Source organism: Schistocerca gregaria, chromosome 2 (assembly GCF_023897955.1).
Source record: "Schistocerca gregaria isolate iqSchGreg1 chromosome 2, iqSchGreg1.2, whole genome shotgun sequence".
NCBI lineage: Eukaryota > Metazoa > Arthropoda > Insecta > Orthoptera > Acrididae > Schistocerca > Schistocerca gregaria.
In genome coordinates this window covers 536,108,518-536,126,232 of record NC_064921.1, presented here as the reverse complement: position 1 = coordinate 536,126,232, position 17,715 = coordinate 536,108,518, and the positions used below count along the sequence as shown (strand labels likewise).

The 17,715-nt window shown below is 47.4% G+C and overlaps 1 protein-coding gene across 1 annotated transcript in view; it reads right to left on the bottom strand.

Annotated features, from left to right (window-relative positions):
* Nucleotides 1-17,715, bottom strand: part of LOC126330717 (agrin-like) — a 195,961-nt gene that overhangs the window by 34,105 nt on the left and 144,141 nt on the right. Inside the window, exons 15-17 of the mRNA XM_049996390.1 lie at nt 17,082-17,210; nt 16,758-16,995; nt 9,936-10,097 (exon numbers count right to left, since the gene is read on the bottom strand). Coding sequence (XP_049852347.1) covers nt 9,936-10,097; nt 16,758-16,995; nt 17,082-17,210 — 529 coding nt within the window. The remainder of the gene's footprint in view (nt 1-9,935; nt 10,098-16,757; nt 16,996-17,081; nt 17,211-17,715) is intronic.

The window sequence follows — 17,715 nt, the reverse complement described above, 5'->3', positions numbered from 1 at the left end:
TCACATAGATACCAGCGGCACAGAAGCGCTTGCGCCAGATGCACATTGCGGACAAACTCAGTGTTTGATGGTACGACGGAATTTCTTGCTGTGGGTCTCTGAGATTATTACATGAATGGCGAACTGAGAGAACGGGCCTGCTCTTGTAGCTAAACGCGTTGGTCGTTAATTTGCAAGAGAGATCCATATCGAACGCACATGGCCGATTTACAACCGTTGGTCTGGTGCACCATCCAGAGGCTTTTGAGCGGTGCTCGACTCTCATTACGCACGTACTTGATTGTTTCACAATATCTCCCTCAAAAAATACGATACACGAAATATGATAACACACAGAATAAACTTTATATGATCCACATAAAGATGCCGCACGCGACTTCACTAACATAGTGAGGATTGTGCCAGGAGCAAGAGCCTGCGCCACAGTTTAAAAAAAAAAAAAAGAAAAAGAGATATTTGTCAGGTCTTGAAAACAGCTGAGTCCTTAAGACGGGTTAAACGCTAGTAAAGAAAGAAGGATAGAGAGTGCGGTCAAAAGTTGGCGAGACGTCAATACGGGACAAAATGCAATGAAGGGCCACTGACAGATGAAAGGCTGGTCAAACTCAAACAGACGTGTCCTCCTGTTCCTCACACAGCAAGAGAGCAATAGCTGGCCACTCGTCCGGCATCCATAATGTTCAGCCAAGGTGGGATAAGTTCTTTAGTGACTGCTGCTGTACACTCACAGAAATAAGATCTAGGCCCGGTCTCGAACTATGGTGAAAAGGTGGCCTGGGCCAAATGTAGCAACATATAAGTAACCGTGGTTTCTGATCTTCCTTCCACCACGGTGATGAGAATTGAACTGTTTATCATTATGTCTTAAGAGGCTGTCTGTCAAAGTACAGGCGAAGGTATCGAGAACTGTATGCATCGCAACAATTTTCCTGTTTTATCGAATGATGACGAGTTTATTCTGTCATATGTTTCACAGTTTCCTCTATATCAACCAGATATGCGTCTTCTACATAGATGTTCCACATGTTCTCTCGTAATAAATATAGACAGTGTTACAGGTACAAGTGCAGATATATTTATCGATGACTGAAGACAGTCTACTGAACAGCATTACAACAGTATTTTATTTAGTTTGTAGACTAATAATTGAAGCCATTACGAGTAGTATATTTCAGGTTAGTTAATACCTCCAACTATGCGTGGTACAAGCAATTCAAAGATACTTGAAAGATATTTACGACTTTTCGCTGCCTTGGGGCACTGAAATAAGTCAGTGGTGACAAATGACAATGTGTTCCGGCTTGTAATTCGAACCCGGATTTACCGCTTTACACCAGCGGTCGCTTCAACCGATTTTTTTTTTTTACCAAGATATCAACCTTTTTTAAAAACCAAAGGGGTGATGGTGTCGGGGGTTAGAGGAGGGTGGGGGAGGGGGGACAGAGTGGGCGGTTGAAGTCTCTCGAGTCCTGGCCATGGCGTTCCCTTCGTTAAGGGAGAAAGAAAGCGCAAGGGGAACAGGATAAAAGAACAAACTAAATGCTATCCAGAAGCATTTTTTTTATTAATTTTTTCAATCTATATATACGACATCACGTCGTGCCAAGAAGAAATAAAAGAAAAGGGAGGATCGTCTCTGACAGAAACAAAACAAACATTCACTCCATTACTAGTTGCCAGACCATCCTAGCGTATCTTCTTGTATCTTTTGTTGGATCACCGTGTCTTGTTCTAAAGCCATCTGCGTTATAATATGTTCATCATCTCTCACCATGGATATGATCCAGCTGCGTGGCGGGTTGTGTAGTACAATACAGAGACAAGTTGGAAAAAATTGTCTATATTGGGGGTTCGTAAGCATTGCACAAGGCCGTTCCTGCATGTAGTTCCAAAAATAAAGTACATCCTTTTGGCCTTCGCTAAATAAGTAATGGACTACATGGCCACGCATCCACGTGAAGTCGTTGGTCTTGGTCCTTGAATAGTACCTCTCGTCTGGAAGAAGAAGAGTTCGAGTGGTGATGTGTGTTTGTGTTACCAGCAGTAAAAAGAAACATTTGTTTGTCGAAGTGTCATACCGCTGTGGCCTCTCTGCAGCTAAGGCGATGTTCGTCTGTGTCAATCACATTACATTGCACGTAGTTGGAGAACTCAGCCTTGCATATTTTGTGTAGACATTCCTGTATGGTGTGTTTTCTATTGACTATCACATACCAGGTGCACTGGACGTCTGAGATGAGCATGGCTGTGTGAACTGTTCATCACACGGCACAACGTTGCGTGCTGGAGATTTTTTTTTTTTTCCCACTGCACTCAGATGTCGTCTCCGTTCTCTGTTGCATGGCGCTGTAGATCTTCTTCGCCGTCGCCAAGGGTGGAGCCAGAAGAGCGCCGCATGTATAACTGAGTTCCAAACAGGAACGCCCCAGGATAGAAGGATGGTGCCAGGATGTTTTGCAACGACACCGGGGCTCGGGGCAGACTGGTGCTAGTGCTTCCAGAAGCAAGCTCGTGAGGCAACACTCGTGGGACAACGATGCCATAAACATAAACGTTGACTAACAAACAAGGCCACCACTCTATCGTAAACGTTCACTAGTCCTGGTCCTCGGTGACCTTGGGCAGAGTTAGGGATTCATATCAACTTTGAACAACATTCCTGCGCTAACCTAGAGTCGCCGTAATGCTGCAGGCCATTGAATTCGTTATTGGAAGAACCTATGTGACGTGTGGGATGCGCGACATGACATAGTGTGCCCTCTGGAGAATCTTCAAAGTGTGCAGACGCCGATCTTCTATCCCTACTCTTATTTTGTGAGGTAGGTTCCTGTTAATACACGTCGTCTTGCAGCAGTGTAAACCCATGCATCGCGACTGGTCGCTGACCCAAGTGGGGTTCAAAAATGGCTCTGAGCACTATGGGACTTAACTTCTGACGTCATCAGTCCCCTAGAACTTAGAACTACTTAAACCTAACTACTCTAAGGACATACGCACATCCACGCCCGAGCCAAGATTCGAACCTGCGACTGTAGTGGTCGCGCGGTTCCCAAGTGGGGTGACACTGTCCCTATATGCATGGAGACTGACTTTTCGACATTAATGCAGCTACCAGCCGCTGCCCCATAGATAGTCATCCATTCCATGGCAATTCTCGTATCATCACCGCCACGGAGGACCAGCATCAACTCGTCTGCGTACGTGGTGCTTCGGAAGATGGCAGTACTGAGCATCATTCCAGTCAGTGTACGGCGTAGCGACCTAACAAGAGTACTAAGGCCAATGCGTATAATATCGTTGATAACGGGGAGTCTTGGCGCACTGAATGGCGTATCTGGAGGCCGTCGTTAAACGACTGTTAACGAACACCCCAACGACACATCGCAAAGTAGGTGCATCACCACTTCACTTTGATACAGCTGTCCAGATATCACATGCTCCAGCGAACTGCAGTCAACTTGGTTAAATGCTTGACTAAATTCGATGGGTGTCAGCGCACCTGGTATGTTCCAAACTTTCGCCAGTGTTATCAAGTCCCTGCACTGGCATAGCGCTGCATGTATGTTGTGGAGATCCCCCAGAGATGCTTGATACTCTATTGTACTCCCAAAAAGGGTAGCCGTCAATCTGGTGAAAATTTTCGTGTCACTATTCAGCAGCGTCAAGGGTCGGTAATCATGGATATGGGACCCACCATTCGGGTTATGAATAGCGATTATCAGTCCTTCTGAAAAGGTTACAGTGAGTAGTAGCACTGGAGACACCAGTTCTTGGCATATCTTTGTCAAACACAGCAACAACAGATGCTTGAAGTCCGATGAAACTCCAAAGCGAACATTCTCTGAAGATAGTAAAATAAAAGTCCATTGTGTGTCTGCACCATGCAGCACTTTCTGTACCATACGTAATGAAAGCCTGAGGGCCGGTTTTGTGCAGCCAGTTCACCATCCTGGGCCTGAGGGGTGAAGATCACGACGACAGACACACTTATTCCATGTATCGTATATGGCTACTCGATAGACTGGGGAGGTGAAATGGGAGGTGTTGAGTTGTTGAGTTTCCATGGGCTTTTACTTCGCAATAGCCTGAAGGAAAATGAGGTCTATGGAATATATGTAAGCTGAGTAATCCGAAAAAGCTGTTGGCTATAGCTCCGCATTGCATATCAGTGTCTGGAGTGAGCGAGTGATATAAACCCTGTCAATTCGGCTGGAGTGACTTGTGAAGTCAGAATAACAGTATCTATCATCGTGGTCGTAGCCGGCCAGGGTGACCGAGCGGTTCTAGGCGCTACAGCCTGGACCCGCGCCTCCACTACGGTCGCAGGTTAGAATCCTGCCTCGGGCATGGATGTGTGTGATGTCCTTAGGTTAGTTAGGTTTACGTAGTTCTAAGTTATAGAGGACTGATGACCACAGATGTTAAGTCCCATAGTGCTCTGAGCCATTTTTTTTTTTAACCATCGTGGTCGTAGCGCGATGTGTCCAGCTGTTGAAGACTGCGGATGAGTACTTCAAGCTCAGCGTAAGTGGAATGGCATGGGAGATGGTCCGGAGACGCTTGTGTACAGTTAGTCCACACCAATCATCAGACCTTCTAAACGACCCTGGCAGAGCAGCGCAATGTCCGCTGCAAAAAAAGCTGAGGCGTTCCCACTGTCGATCGGTACCGGAAGGGGCATAAACATTGACGAGTCAGAATCCATTCACTGTGACGGCCATGCACCCTGCGTTGGCGAGATACTGAACGTCACCTTCTACCAAGCCCTTTCTAAGTACAACGGCGATGCCGCTGCCGATGGGTGAAGCTTGGTAGACTTCAGCTGTATAATCGAAAACGCCGGGAAAGCTGGCTACGCATACCTCTTTCATGAGAGCGATGTTGATATCCGCAGCATTAAGTACGTCTTGCAGCATGGCAAATTTATGGAGGGTTCTGATAGTGTTAAGTCTTATTGCTGACAGCCGAAAAGTTTGTTGTTTTGTCTCCATCTCAGGCGGTGTCGTCAGGGACGACGAAGGAATGGGATATCGTCGACTAAACGCCGCTGACTCACTGCCACTTACTTGGTCACCCGAGTGGTAAGGGTACACTGGATATCGCCATATCGCCCTTACTTTCCTCTCTCTCTCTCTCTCTCTCTCTCTCTCTCTCTCTCTCTCTCTCCCTCCCTCCCTCCCTCCCTCCCTCCCTCCCTCCCTCCCTCTTCTATCGGCGTGACACGTTCAACTTCGTCTGCCCGCGAGCCGTAAGTTGGGGGCTGCTGTAGTGTTAGAATTTCCAAAGGTCACATAACGTACCTCTTTCCAAAGGGCTACTGATGTAGGGTCATCTTCCATTGGCGTTCTATCCAGAAGGTCGAGAAGAGACGAGAAGACCATATCTAGAGTGTGGAAGACGTCAGGTGGGCCTACCCAAGCACCGGCGCGTCGTTAAGCCCTCTGCAACCCCGTCGCTGTCCTTTTACGTCATGCGGAGGAGGCAATTGTCGGAAGATGCGCGCCGTCGCTCTTTATGTTTACGATGTGATCGTTACTTGTAGACCCGAGTTTCCGTGTCAGAGTGTGGGTGGTGATCGTTCGCCATCGCTTCCTCAGTAAGGAAGGCTGATGTCGGCACGACCCTGTTGTCAAAGTCCATCTTTTCTTAAGAGTCCCCTGGTCACAGCGGTTTGGGATATTCCAGGATTGTCGTCGCCTGGGGTGGCGGTAAAAGCTTGGTAGTGTCCTTATTGGATTCGCAGGACATCAGCACCTGCATGTGAGCCGTGACTTCTTCGTCACTTCGTCACTTTCACGTAAGTGAGGGTAATGATCGTCGCCACCGCCCTTGGGGTCGATCTGATAGGTGTCTGTGTCAGTCAGCGTTGAATACACCCCGATCTGGCATGGCCTTCCCGGCCACAGCCAGAACACGTACGTGGTTGGCTACCGTACATCACTACTGCACAGCAACCGCCGATGACCATGTAGGACGTTACGTGTATTATCAGTTCGATCTTTATTTGCCGGACACCACTGTACGCGTTAAAGGTCTCAAATGTCCGCCATTTCTCAGACACATGCTTGATCATGTTTCCATACTGTCGGAAGCCCGCAGTTACGACATCAGCATGCACCTCAAACCAGAATTCAAATACACTAAAGTCGTGCAAGTCCAAGCTCCGGGATCCACTGTAACGACATCGATGGGACCGTCGGACTTAAGTAAGTTCACGAATTTGTTCACTCCAGTCGAGCACATCTTGGCATTTATCATCTTGACCGTAATCGAGAAATGGATGTCCATGATGTTCAGGAGATCCAGACGTAGATCGTCTCGTAGGAATCGTTCCACCTCATAAGCACGTGGTCGGGCGTGATCCTGTCTGTACAAGAGTGGCTTTGATCATGGCCTGTCTATAGAAGTGCGCTATATTTAGAACGTGTGGCCAGATCAGACTGTGTCAATTCGTCTATCCGAGCACGTCTCCCTTCCAACCCAAATCTCCGTATGCCGCACACTGCAGTGTTCCCTGTCCATCAATAGTCTTTGTTCCAGCCCTACTGTATTGCCGCGAGAGGTCGGACATTATTTTGCATCCGCACTGAAGCACCGCTACAGCATCACTGAACATACAGTGGTCAAAATAAATGTTTCATATTGCCGAAACTTTAAATTTCGGGGTTGTGGCCCAGAAACACTTTATGATATCAATACATTGGTTTGTTTGTAATGTCATTCTAGAGGAAACAGTCCATGTTTCTACCACGAGGGGGCAGTATGTGCAGTCTGTGGTAACCATGTCTCCTGTAAACATTGCAGTACTCTTGCTGTGTATCATCACGAGAGTTGTGTCGTTTCAGGGCGGTTTGGACAACAGTAACATACGTTCAGAGGCTCCTTATAGTCACTCGAATGGGGCAGCGAATGAGACTGGTGAATGTCGCTGTGAGTCAAGGTAGTGCCTATAGAATTTGGATCGTCACAGTACTGGCCGCGGTGTGCGGGGCCGATATCTGCGTATAACAGCAAGTAGACGCCCTAAACACAATGCGACATGTCTATGGCAGCAGTTCCAAACTGCTATGGGAGTGCTGGTGTCAACACAAATGATACGAAATAGGCACCATGAGCAGGGATTGCGTGCCAGAAGGCTTCTCAAGGCTCTTCCTGTAAATCGGGTTCGGAGAGGGTCTCGTCTCGCATTGGCATGAAACCAGTCTTTGCAGACAAGGCAGCAGTGGGATACAACGCTCTTTTCTGATGAGACCTCTATCAGTCTCCACCCTGACAATGCTCAAATTCGTGTGTAGAGGCAACGAAGACAACGTTAGCACCCCAACTGTATCGTCGATCGCTACCCATATCAAGGTGGTTCAGTCATGTTTCGAAGTGGAATCTTATATGGGCACAGGACACGGCTTATTTCAATACATGGGAAGCTAGCTAGTGTGAAGTATCGGGACGACGTACTTGCACACATTGTGATCCCGTTTGGTAAATAAATGTCGAGTGGCTACGGCCTCCCGTCGGGTAGACCGTTCGCCTGGTGCAGTTCTTTCGAGTTTACGCCACTTCGCCGACCTGCGCGTCGATGGGGATGAAATGATGATGATTAGGACAACACAACTCCGAGTCCCTGAGCGAAGAAAATCCCCGGGCCCTTAGGAGTGACATTCTTTCACGCTGCCCACGCAGCTACCGGGGGCGGACACTCCGTTTGGTGAAAATATTGGAGTGGGATTCACGCTGATGGATGATAATACGTGCCCTCATCATCAGAATCTTGTAAACACTTTCCTAGTGGAACGTACAAACGCTCGGATGAAATGGCCCCCATATTTTTCAGATCGCAGCTGCATTTAAAATGCTTGAGTCATGCTAGAACGAGCAGTTGACTATCATCCTGTCCCACCAGAGACCAAATAGAGGCCTTTGTGGAGAAACGAAACAATGTCCCTCAGGCTTATCTGGACCATTTGGTAAGGAGTATGCCTAACGGCATTGAAAAGTGTCTTCAGTTATGAGCAGGCCAGATGGACCATACACAGGATGTTACGTAAGATGACTTTGAGAAGAAACTTTAGTGTCTGCATCGGAATGTTTTGTAGGGGTTTGTTTTTTTGTCGTTGTTTCTGATTACAAAGAGGAAATATGTTTTTTATTTTCATTTTTTGTGACTATTTCTGACAGAACAAAATCAGATTTATATCCTATTATGTCAAGTATTTACAATAAAGGGATATGCAACATTTCTTTTGACCACTGTGTTACACTACTGGCCATTAAAATTGCTACACCACGAAATTGACGTGCTACAGACGCGAAATTTAACGGTGAGGAAGAAGATGCTGTGATATGCAAATGATTAGCTTTTCAGAGCATTCACACAAGGCTGGCACCGGTGGCCACACCTACAACATGCTGACATGAGGAACATTTCCAACCGATTTTTCATACATAAACAGCAGTTGACCGGCGTTGCCTGGTGAAACGTTGTTGTGATGCCTCGCGTAAGGAGGAGTAATCACGTTTCCGACTTTGATAAAGGTCGGATTGTAGCCTATCACGATTGCGGTTTATCGTATCGCGACATTGCTGCTCGCGTTTCTCGAGATGCAATAAGTATTAGCAGAACATGGACTCGGTTGGTTCAGGAGGGTAATACGGAACGCCGTGCTGGATCCCAGCGGCCTTGTATCACTAGCAGTCGAGATGACAGGCATCTTATCCGCATGGCTGTAACGGATCGTGCAGCCACGTTTCGATCCCTGAGTCCACAGATGGGGACGTTTGCAAGACAACAACCATCTGCACAAACAGTTCGACGACGTTTGCAGCAACACGGACGATCAGCTCTGAGACCATGGCTGCGGTTACCCTTGACTCTGCATCACAGACAGGAGCACCTGCGATGGTGTACTCAACGACGAACCTGGGTGCACGAATGGCGAAACGTAATTTTTTCTGATGAATCCAGGTTCTGTTTACAGTATCATAATGGTCGCACCCGTGTTTGGCGACATCGAGGTGAACGCACATTGGAAGCGTGTATTCGTCATCGCCATACTGGCGTATCACCCGGCGTGATGGTATGGGATGCCATTGGTTACACGTCTCGGTCACCTCTTGTTCGCATTGACGGTACTTTGAACAGTGGACGTTACGTTTCAGATATGTTGCGACCCGTGGCTCTACCCTTCATTCGATCCCTGCAAAACCCTACATTTCAGCAGGATAATGCACGGCCGCATGTTGTAAGTCCTGTACGGGCCTCTCTGGATACAGAAAATGTTCGACTGCTGCCCTGGCCAGCACATTCGCCAGATCTCTCACCAATTGAAAACGTTTGGTCAATGGTGGCCGAGCAACTGGCTCGTCACAATACGCCAGTCACTACTCTTGATGAACCGTGGTATGGTGTTGAAGCTGAATGGGCAGCTGTACCTGTACACGCCATCCAAGCTCTGTTTGACTCAATGCCCAAGCGTATCAAGGTCGTTATTACGGCCAGAGGTGGTTGGTCAGGGTACTGATGTCTCAGGATCTATGCACCCAAATTGCGTGAAAATGTAATCATATGTCATTTCTAGTATAATATATTTGTCCAATGAATACCAGTTTATCATCTGCATTTCTTCTTGGTGTAGCAATTTTAATGGCCAGTAGTGTATATAGGTCAAGCATTAAAGTGTGGGCACTTGAGGCAAAATGGATCGTCTATATCGATAGGCACAGTCCACTTCGTGGTGGAGCTACAACCGTGTAGAAAACATCAGATAGTGATTTATGTGACGTGTTTGAAGGAAGCGCATCAGTCAAATAAAGAAAAAGACACTTATGTGTTTACATATTAAGGCACCAGTGATTACAGTATCTGCACCTATATGCCTAACATGCTGCACAAGGTGAAGGTAGAAGAGATGGGGAACAGAGTGCTGGACTGGACTCACCCCAGCAGCAGCGGGCTGCGCAGGTCGAGCCTGGCGAGTGGGGGCGGCGCCTCCCCCGCGGCCTGCAGCCCTTCTTCCTCGCCCAGCCGCAGCCACGCCCTGCGCCCTGCGCGGCTCACCAGAGCGCGCTGCCAGCGGCCGAGCTCTGCCCTCTGTGGGGACCTGCAAACACCACACACGAATGCTCACATGTACTATCACGAAGAGCCAAGTGTAACTCCTCCGTCGCAGATGAAGACCAACAACGCCACTGAGGGCGCATGTAAGATGGATTACACACGTTTCCCTTTATAAGTATATTTCTGGTTGTTGAGGAGTTTACATCTGGGTCCAAAAACGGTTTGCTAACAGCTAGAACTATGAAAGAGAACTGTATGAAATCATATTGTAAACTGCTCAAGTACGCATAACACTGTTAACAGAGAAGCTTATCGCCTCTGATCGCTCTAATATCTCCTCTACATTACAAAAAAATAGGCTGATAGAAAACCTTTTTTTCGGTTTATGAGCACGTGAAAGAGGGCAGCGATGTTTCGACAAGAAATTTCCTTCTCCTATTCTGTTAAATTGCCGATGCATCCACTTCCGGGATGCAGAAGAAATTATAGGACTTCATAGGGAAGGATTATGTTTTTAGCTAAACCGGACCAAGTTTTCCATTTTATTTGATGAACTTGGTTTAACATTTTCCCAGGAAGTAGATTCTATTTACAACTTCGTTGGAGATGGTTTCACATGTGGAAATAATTGCACGTAGGATGCCACGAAGTCCGACTTTGGAGATAGTTTCAGATATGGGAATAACTGCACATAAGATGCCACAAAATCTGATGTTTAGGATAAATCTGCCAGCAAGTCATTTGTCGTCTCTGTTAGTAATTAACAATGACAAGTTGTGTCAGAATATGTGAAGTTCCTCGTAAAAGGTTACTGCATTTTGGCTTTGCAATTGACGCAGCTTTCTTCCAAGCGTTCAGAAGACTGGCGGAGTATTCCCCAGTTATTTACAAAGCAATTAATATGAAGACTCACTTTTTCCTTCAGAGCAGAACCGCCGGTTTACACCTACTGCTTTGCTTTCTGGTGGCGATACATCGGTAGCAGACTGAAGCATAAAAACTGTTGCATTGTTATTAAAATTGACCAAACACTAGAGCGAAATTCATTTCCGCGTTTGCATTCAGCCAACATACAAGAAACATGGTACTCATTATGCGCACAGCTTTGACATGATTAATTATTTATGTAAATGGAACCGTACGCTTTTCAAAGTGTCCAGACGCGTATGAATTCCTAAGGGACCAGTCTGCTGAGGTCGTTGGCCCCTCGACTTACACACTACGTAAACTAACCTATGCCAAGAACAACACAGACACACAGCCATGCCCGAGGGAGGACTCGAACCTCCGGCGCGAGGGGCCGCGCAATCCGTGACATGGCCCCTCAAACAAAGCGGCCACTCCGCGCGGCACGCTTTTCCCTCTTATATTTGTGCAGTCCATTATTTCCCATGTCCATAATCACCGATTACCCAATACTATAAAAAGAAATTTTCCCCTCTTTTCTTCTGTGGTTGCAGTTTCGCACGTACTCGGTGTAGATTTCCTTAAAGAGAAATACGGTCGATTCCTAAAGTTTTCGAAATAAAGAAGCTGTCTCACTAATGTCCAGCTACTCTGTAAGAATTTCCGTTGGCGATACTCTCAGCAAAGCAAAGAATTTTGTAATACGGTGCTCTGATTCATCAGTCTGAATGAAACACGCGCAGCACAGCTGCATTAATAAGTTATGCAAATAAAAATTATTCTTTAGATCATGCTGACGCTTAATTTAAGTCATTTTTCAACGTTTACAAACTTCACGAAAGCCAAATTTCTTTGTTATCAGTGTCATCTCTGTGCCTGGCCGAGGCGTTTTTACCATGCTGCATTATGTAAGCTCCTGCGATGCGACGGTGGGTTCCTCAGACAGCGTTCCCAGCCGGCGGCAGTGCCCCGCTTGTGTGGGTGGCTGCCCAGGGCCGCTACAGCTGCAACTGATGCGTCTGGCGCAGCGCGCGACCTGCTAGTTTCCCGAGAGACTTGCTAAGTTGTGCTGAGACGAAACCTCTTCACCCGCCTAAAGACATGAAAATTGTACATAACTCACTTCCTCAATTACACCGTCCCGCAGCAGAAGGGGAAACGGACGATTCTTTAAAGTCGATATCGCGTATCTACGTTACTCTATGTTCCATAGTGCACAAATTGGTTTCTGTGAGAATACGTACGCCCCACGACACGTGGCAAACTCGATGCTTTTAGTGTCCGATGTAAGATCTACCTTTTCCAAAGCGAACGCGACACAGGAAGCCCGGCTTTGAGTTTTTTGCAGCCCAAAAGGTGTATTTTGAAGATAGTCGCCAGGGCTTCAGAAAATGTGTATCACTCCAACACTCTCTATTCCCAAGATGCTGTTAACACAGGATAGCAAGGCCATCTTCTAGCCGTTTTCTTCACTTTATCGTTTGGCGCCGATGCATTCAACCTGTTTCCAATAACTTCCAAATCGTTATCGTTTGAAATACAGTCTTTCCTAGGCTATTCCATCTCAGTTTATCACATGCAATCCTCACCGTTCACAGCAGCGGATAAAAAGGTGAATGTCGCTGAGCCGTGTCGCGAATCGACCTGTTGCTCTGGGATTTCGCAAACGCGTCATCAGTGCCACAGACCTACTCTACGTGCGGCCATGAGACCGCGAGCTGCATTTATGCATCTCTCCATTAATACCCGGTGAGAATCTTTAAAAATGGTTGCCTATACGTAGCAGTGCAGCAGCGGTGTTCTAACTGCAATTATGACTCGTTATACAGGCCGCGTGCTAACTTGGGCAATCCGAACTGGCTAATGCCAGAAGAAGATCCTGCGAGAACGGGACGGACGACGACTGAAGAGAATCGTTCAACGTGACAGAAGTGCAACCCTTCCACAAATTGTTGCAGATTTCAATGCTGTGCTATCAACAAGTGTCAGCGTGCGAACGTCATCTATATGGGCTTGCAGAAGCAAAGGCCCACTCGCGTAGCTTGATGACTGTACGATGCAAAGCTTTACGCCTCGCCTGGGCCCGTCAACACCGACATTGGACTGCTGATGACTGGAAACATGTTGCCTGGTCGAACGAGTCTTGTTTCAATTTGTATCGAGCGGATAGACTTGTACGGGTATGGAGACAACGTCATGAATCCATGGAGCCTGCATGTCAGCAGGGGACGGTTCAAGCTGGTGGATGCTCTGTAAAGGGGTGAGGCGTGTGCAACTGGAGTGATACGGGACTTCTGATACGTCTAGCTATGACTCTGACAGTTGACACATACGTAGGCATTCATGTCCATTCTGCATTCCGACGGACTTGGGCAATTCCAGCAGTACAATGCGACACCCCATACGTCCATAATTGCTACAGAGTGGCTCCAGGAACGCACTTCTGAGCTTAAGCAGCTCCACTGGTCATCAAACTTCCCAGACATGAACATTACAGAGCGTATCTGGGACGCCTTGTAACGTGGTGTTCAGAAGAGATCTCCACCCCCACGTACTCTTACGGATTTATGGACAGTCCTGCAGGATTCATGGAGTCATTTCCCTCCAGCACTGCTTCACACACTAGTCGAACCCATGCCACTTATTGTTGCGACACTTCTGCGTGTTTGCGGGGGCCCTACACGATATTAGGCGGGTGTATCAGTTTCTTTGGCTCTTCAGTCTATTGAGCTCGGTAGTGCTGGCTATAAGCCCAAAAATTTTATACTTCTTGCAAATGCATCAATATTGTGTTAACGTATTGTAGGGCTCTGTTCCTTTATGAGGTACCAGGAATTTTTACTTGTTCCTTATTATATTGTTAAAAACTGACTGTACTGTAGGAATCCGTAAATCTAATCCTCACATTATAAAATTTAGCTATTTGTTCCCACGCTATATTGCGTGTGTTATTTTGTTACGAGGTTTGCCAAGAAAGTAATGCACCTCATTTTTTTTTTCTCAGCCGAATACAATGCTACAAATGTGAAACGTTATGTGTGTATTATTGGAAGTCTCGTATGTAAGTGCGCCAAGTTTCCGTCACCGTCACTTCCTACAGTAAGCTTAGCTGCAGGACGGTTTCAAAATGGCGTTTGTAGGTTATGCACGTTACAAGCAACGTGCCATCATTGAATTTCTCACTGCAGAGAAAGAAACTGTGTGGAATATTCACAAACGCTTGTGCAAAGTTTAAGGAGCATCTGTTGTCGACAGACAGCTGGGTATGGAAGCCAAGGTCATCACAAGGCGGTTCGGCGGAGCTCCACGTTTTGCAGCGGTCGGGGAGACCATCCACGGCTGTCACACCTGATCCACTTGGCCTAACTTCCTCCGACTTCCACTCGTTTTTTTCCATTAAAGGAAGCCACTGGTGGAAGACATTTTGAGGACGATGAGGAGGTGATCCACACAGTGAAGCGCACTGTGGCTCCGCCACCAGGACAGGGATTGGTACCGACAGGGCATACACGTCCTTGCTTCGCACTGAAGGAAGGCCATAGAACGTTATGGAGATTACGTGGAAAAATACGGCGTGTAAATAAAACACCAGTCTTTCGTATGTGTAATTCTCATTACGTTCAATAAATATTGTTGAAGAAAAAAAAGCGGTACATTACTTTCTGGGCAACCTTCTTATTTTGTAATAACAGCCTTGTGTATGTTTTAGAACCAGTTAATTTGTTTTACTTGGCCGTGTTCTTCTGGGGTGTCACGCCCTCTACCACCAGATGCGAAACGCTTGCAAACCAGAAGACTACTCAGAGCATTTTGTAAAAGTTTGACCTTCAAATTTTTTATTACAGTTGTTGTATATACACACACCAAAAAAAGTTTTGCGTCACCTCAGTTCCGAAAGTTACGGAACCTGTACAGACTATTGGAATACAGATAAACAGAAACATCATTTCCGCCCTCTTTATTGCTCAAAAAAACGACATGTTGCATGTTGTACCACCATACAGCGAGACCTTCAGAGACGCTGGTCCAGATTGCTGTACACACCGGTACCTCTAATATCCAGTAGCACGTCATCTTGCATCGATGCATGCCTGTATTCGTCGTGGCATACTATCGACAAGTTCATCAAGGCACTGTTGGACCAGACTGTCCCACTCCTTAACGGCGATTCGGCGTAGATTCCTCAGAGTGGTTGGTGTGTCACGTCGTCCATAAACAACCCTTTTCAATCCATCCCAGTCATGTACGATATGATTTATGTCTAGAGAATATGCTGGCCACTCTAGACGAGCGATGTCGTTATCCTGAAGGAAATGTGCACGATGGGGGCGCGAATTGTCGTCCATGAAGACGAATGCCTCGCCAATATGTTGCCGATATTGTTGTACTATTGGTAGGAGGATGGCATTCACGTATCACACAGCCGTTTCGGCGGCTTCCATGACCACCAGCGGCGTACGTCGGCCCCACATAATGCCACCTCAAAACGGCAGGGAACCTCCACCTTGCTACATTCGCTAGACAGTGTGTCTAATGCGTTCAGCTTGACCAGTTTGCCTCCAAACATGTCTCTGATGATTGTCTGATTGAAGACATATGCGACACTCTTCGGTGAACAGAAAGTGATGCCAATCATGAGCAGTCCATCCGGCATATTGTTTGACCCATCTGTACCGCGATGCATGCTGTCGTGGTTACAAAGATGGACCTCGCCATGGACGTTGGGAGTGTAGTTGCGCATCACGCAGCCTATTGCACACAGTTTGAGTCGTAACACGACATCCTGCAGCTGCATGAAAAGCATTATTCAACTTGGTGGCGTTGCTGTCAGGGTTCCTCAGAGCCATAATCCCTGGGTCACGGTCATTCACTGCAGTAGTAGCCCTTGGGCGGCCTGAGAGAGGCATGTCATCGACAGTTCCTGTCTCCCTGTATCTCCTCCATATCCGAACAACATCGATTTGGTTCGCTCCGAGACGCCTGGACACTTCGTTTGTTGAAAGACGTTCCTGGCACAAAGTAACAATGCGGACAAGATTAAACCGCGATTTTGACCGTCTAGGCACGGTTAAATTACAGACCATACGAGCCGTGTACCTCCTTCCTGGTGGAATGACTGGAACTGAGTGGCTGTCAGACCCTTTCCACCTACAGTGAGGAGGTTGACGGCGTGGCTTGGATGGTACGGTGCTTCTAGAAGAAACTACCACAGTGTTTTCCTAAGTGATGCATCCGGACGTCCTCTAGAGTTGTATCGCGATAGTATATGGTGTGTACAGCGGTGAGGATAGTGTGACAAATCGAACTAGGCAGTATTAGTGGCCCAGGAATGGAAATTATTCTATCTCTCTTTCATGTTTCAATTCTTTATATCAATGGAAACCTCCGGAACAGTGCGTCATAGACTCCCCTCTACGAACATTACCTTTTCGCAAGAATTCTACTTCAACAGTGTGCAAAACTTTTTTCCACGGCGCTACTACCCCTTTTTTACCGTCGTAATTATCGGAATCGTCTGAAGCTATTTTCAGAATTTTGCTGAAGGGAAATGGCTGAGATCACGAAAACTTTGCTCTTGGCAGCGGTAACGTTGTTAGAGAGTAGATGGTAGATCTTTCATTTTTGCGGTACTTATGAAAAATAGTCTCATTTTCATTGGAGAAGTTTCGTATTTTCTTTTGGAATGAGGAAAAGAAACCATATAACCAAGTTTCAACGCGGGGAGCAAACTAGAAATTAACTTGTTACAGATTTTGGTGTGAAACGGAGAGCAAGTGAACTAGAGGCAGAGACGCACGTGACGGTGGCGGCGCCGCTGCCCAGGTTGAAGCGCAGCTGAAGGCGCCCGCCGACCAGCGCCAACCACAGGAAGTCTCCGCCTCCGCCTCTTGCTCCCCCTCCAGCAGACAGAAGCACGCCGTCCGGCTGCTCTGCCAGGAACCACAGCTCGAGGGACAGCGCCGCTCCAGCGCCCTCGGGCCACGCCAGCTCCAGCGAAGAACTGCCGTCGAGCGCCGCCACGAACGCGCTGCCTCCTGCGAACGGAACGACGCTTCAGTCCCCGACCCGCCAGTGGCTAGGCAGGCAGCCTTCAGTAGGAGGGCGGACACACACTACATACCCGTGTCGCAGGCGGCTCCGCGGCTGCAGTTGCACAAGAAACCACCCCCAGCCAGCGGCTCACAAGTCGAGCCGCCCACACAGGGGCTGGAGGCGCACGGGTCGAACCGGCTGGACGAGCAGGAACCACCTGCGGGCAACCGCAACCAGCTCTGAGGCCTTCTGCACGCTACCTCACACCATACACACCTGGCCATAAGGTGCAGTTCTAGAAAATCACTAGAATATTTCATCTCACGAAATGCAATACGTAGGGTTATTCCCAGATATACAATATTTTTCTATCTCTGGACGCAAGCGACTTATTATTTGCCCCCGCCTCCCCCCTCCACACCCAGCATCGCCTTGTGTCGCTTGTGCCTTAAAGTGGACCTGCTGATTCCTTAATACGACCAAGGCTTCAAAAGACTTCTTTGCGAAAACTACAATACATACAAAATAATGACACATATCAGTCGACACAATATCTCTCCGCTTCTGTTCGTAATACGCGCTGCGGAATAGTTATAAAGGAGATCAGTAGGGGTAATCCTTTCATGATATGTAGGCGAATCATCCGCTGCATTTGTTGTCGTTGTTGTGGTCTTCAGTCCTGAGACTGGTTTGATGCAGCTCTCCATGCTACCCTATCCTGT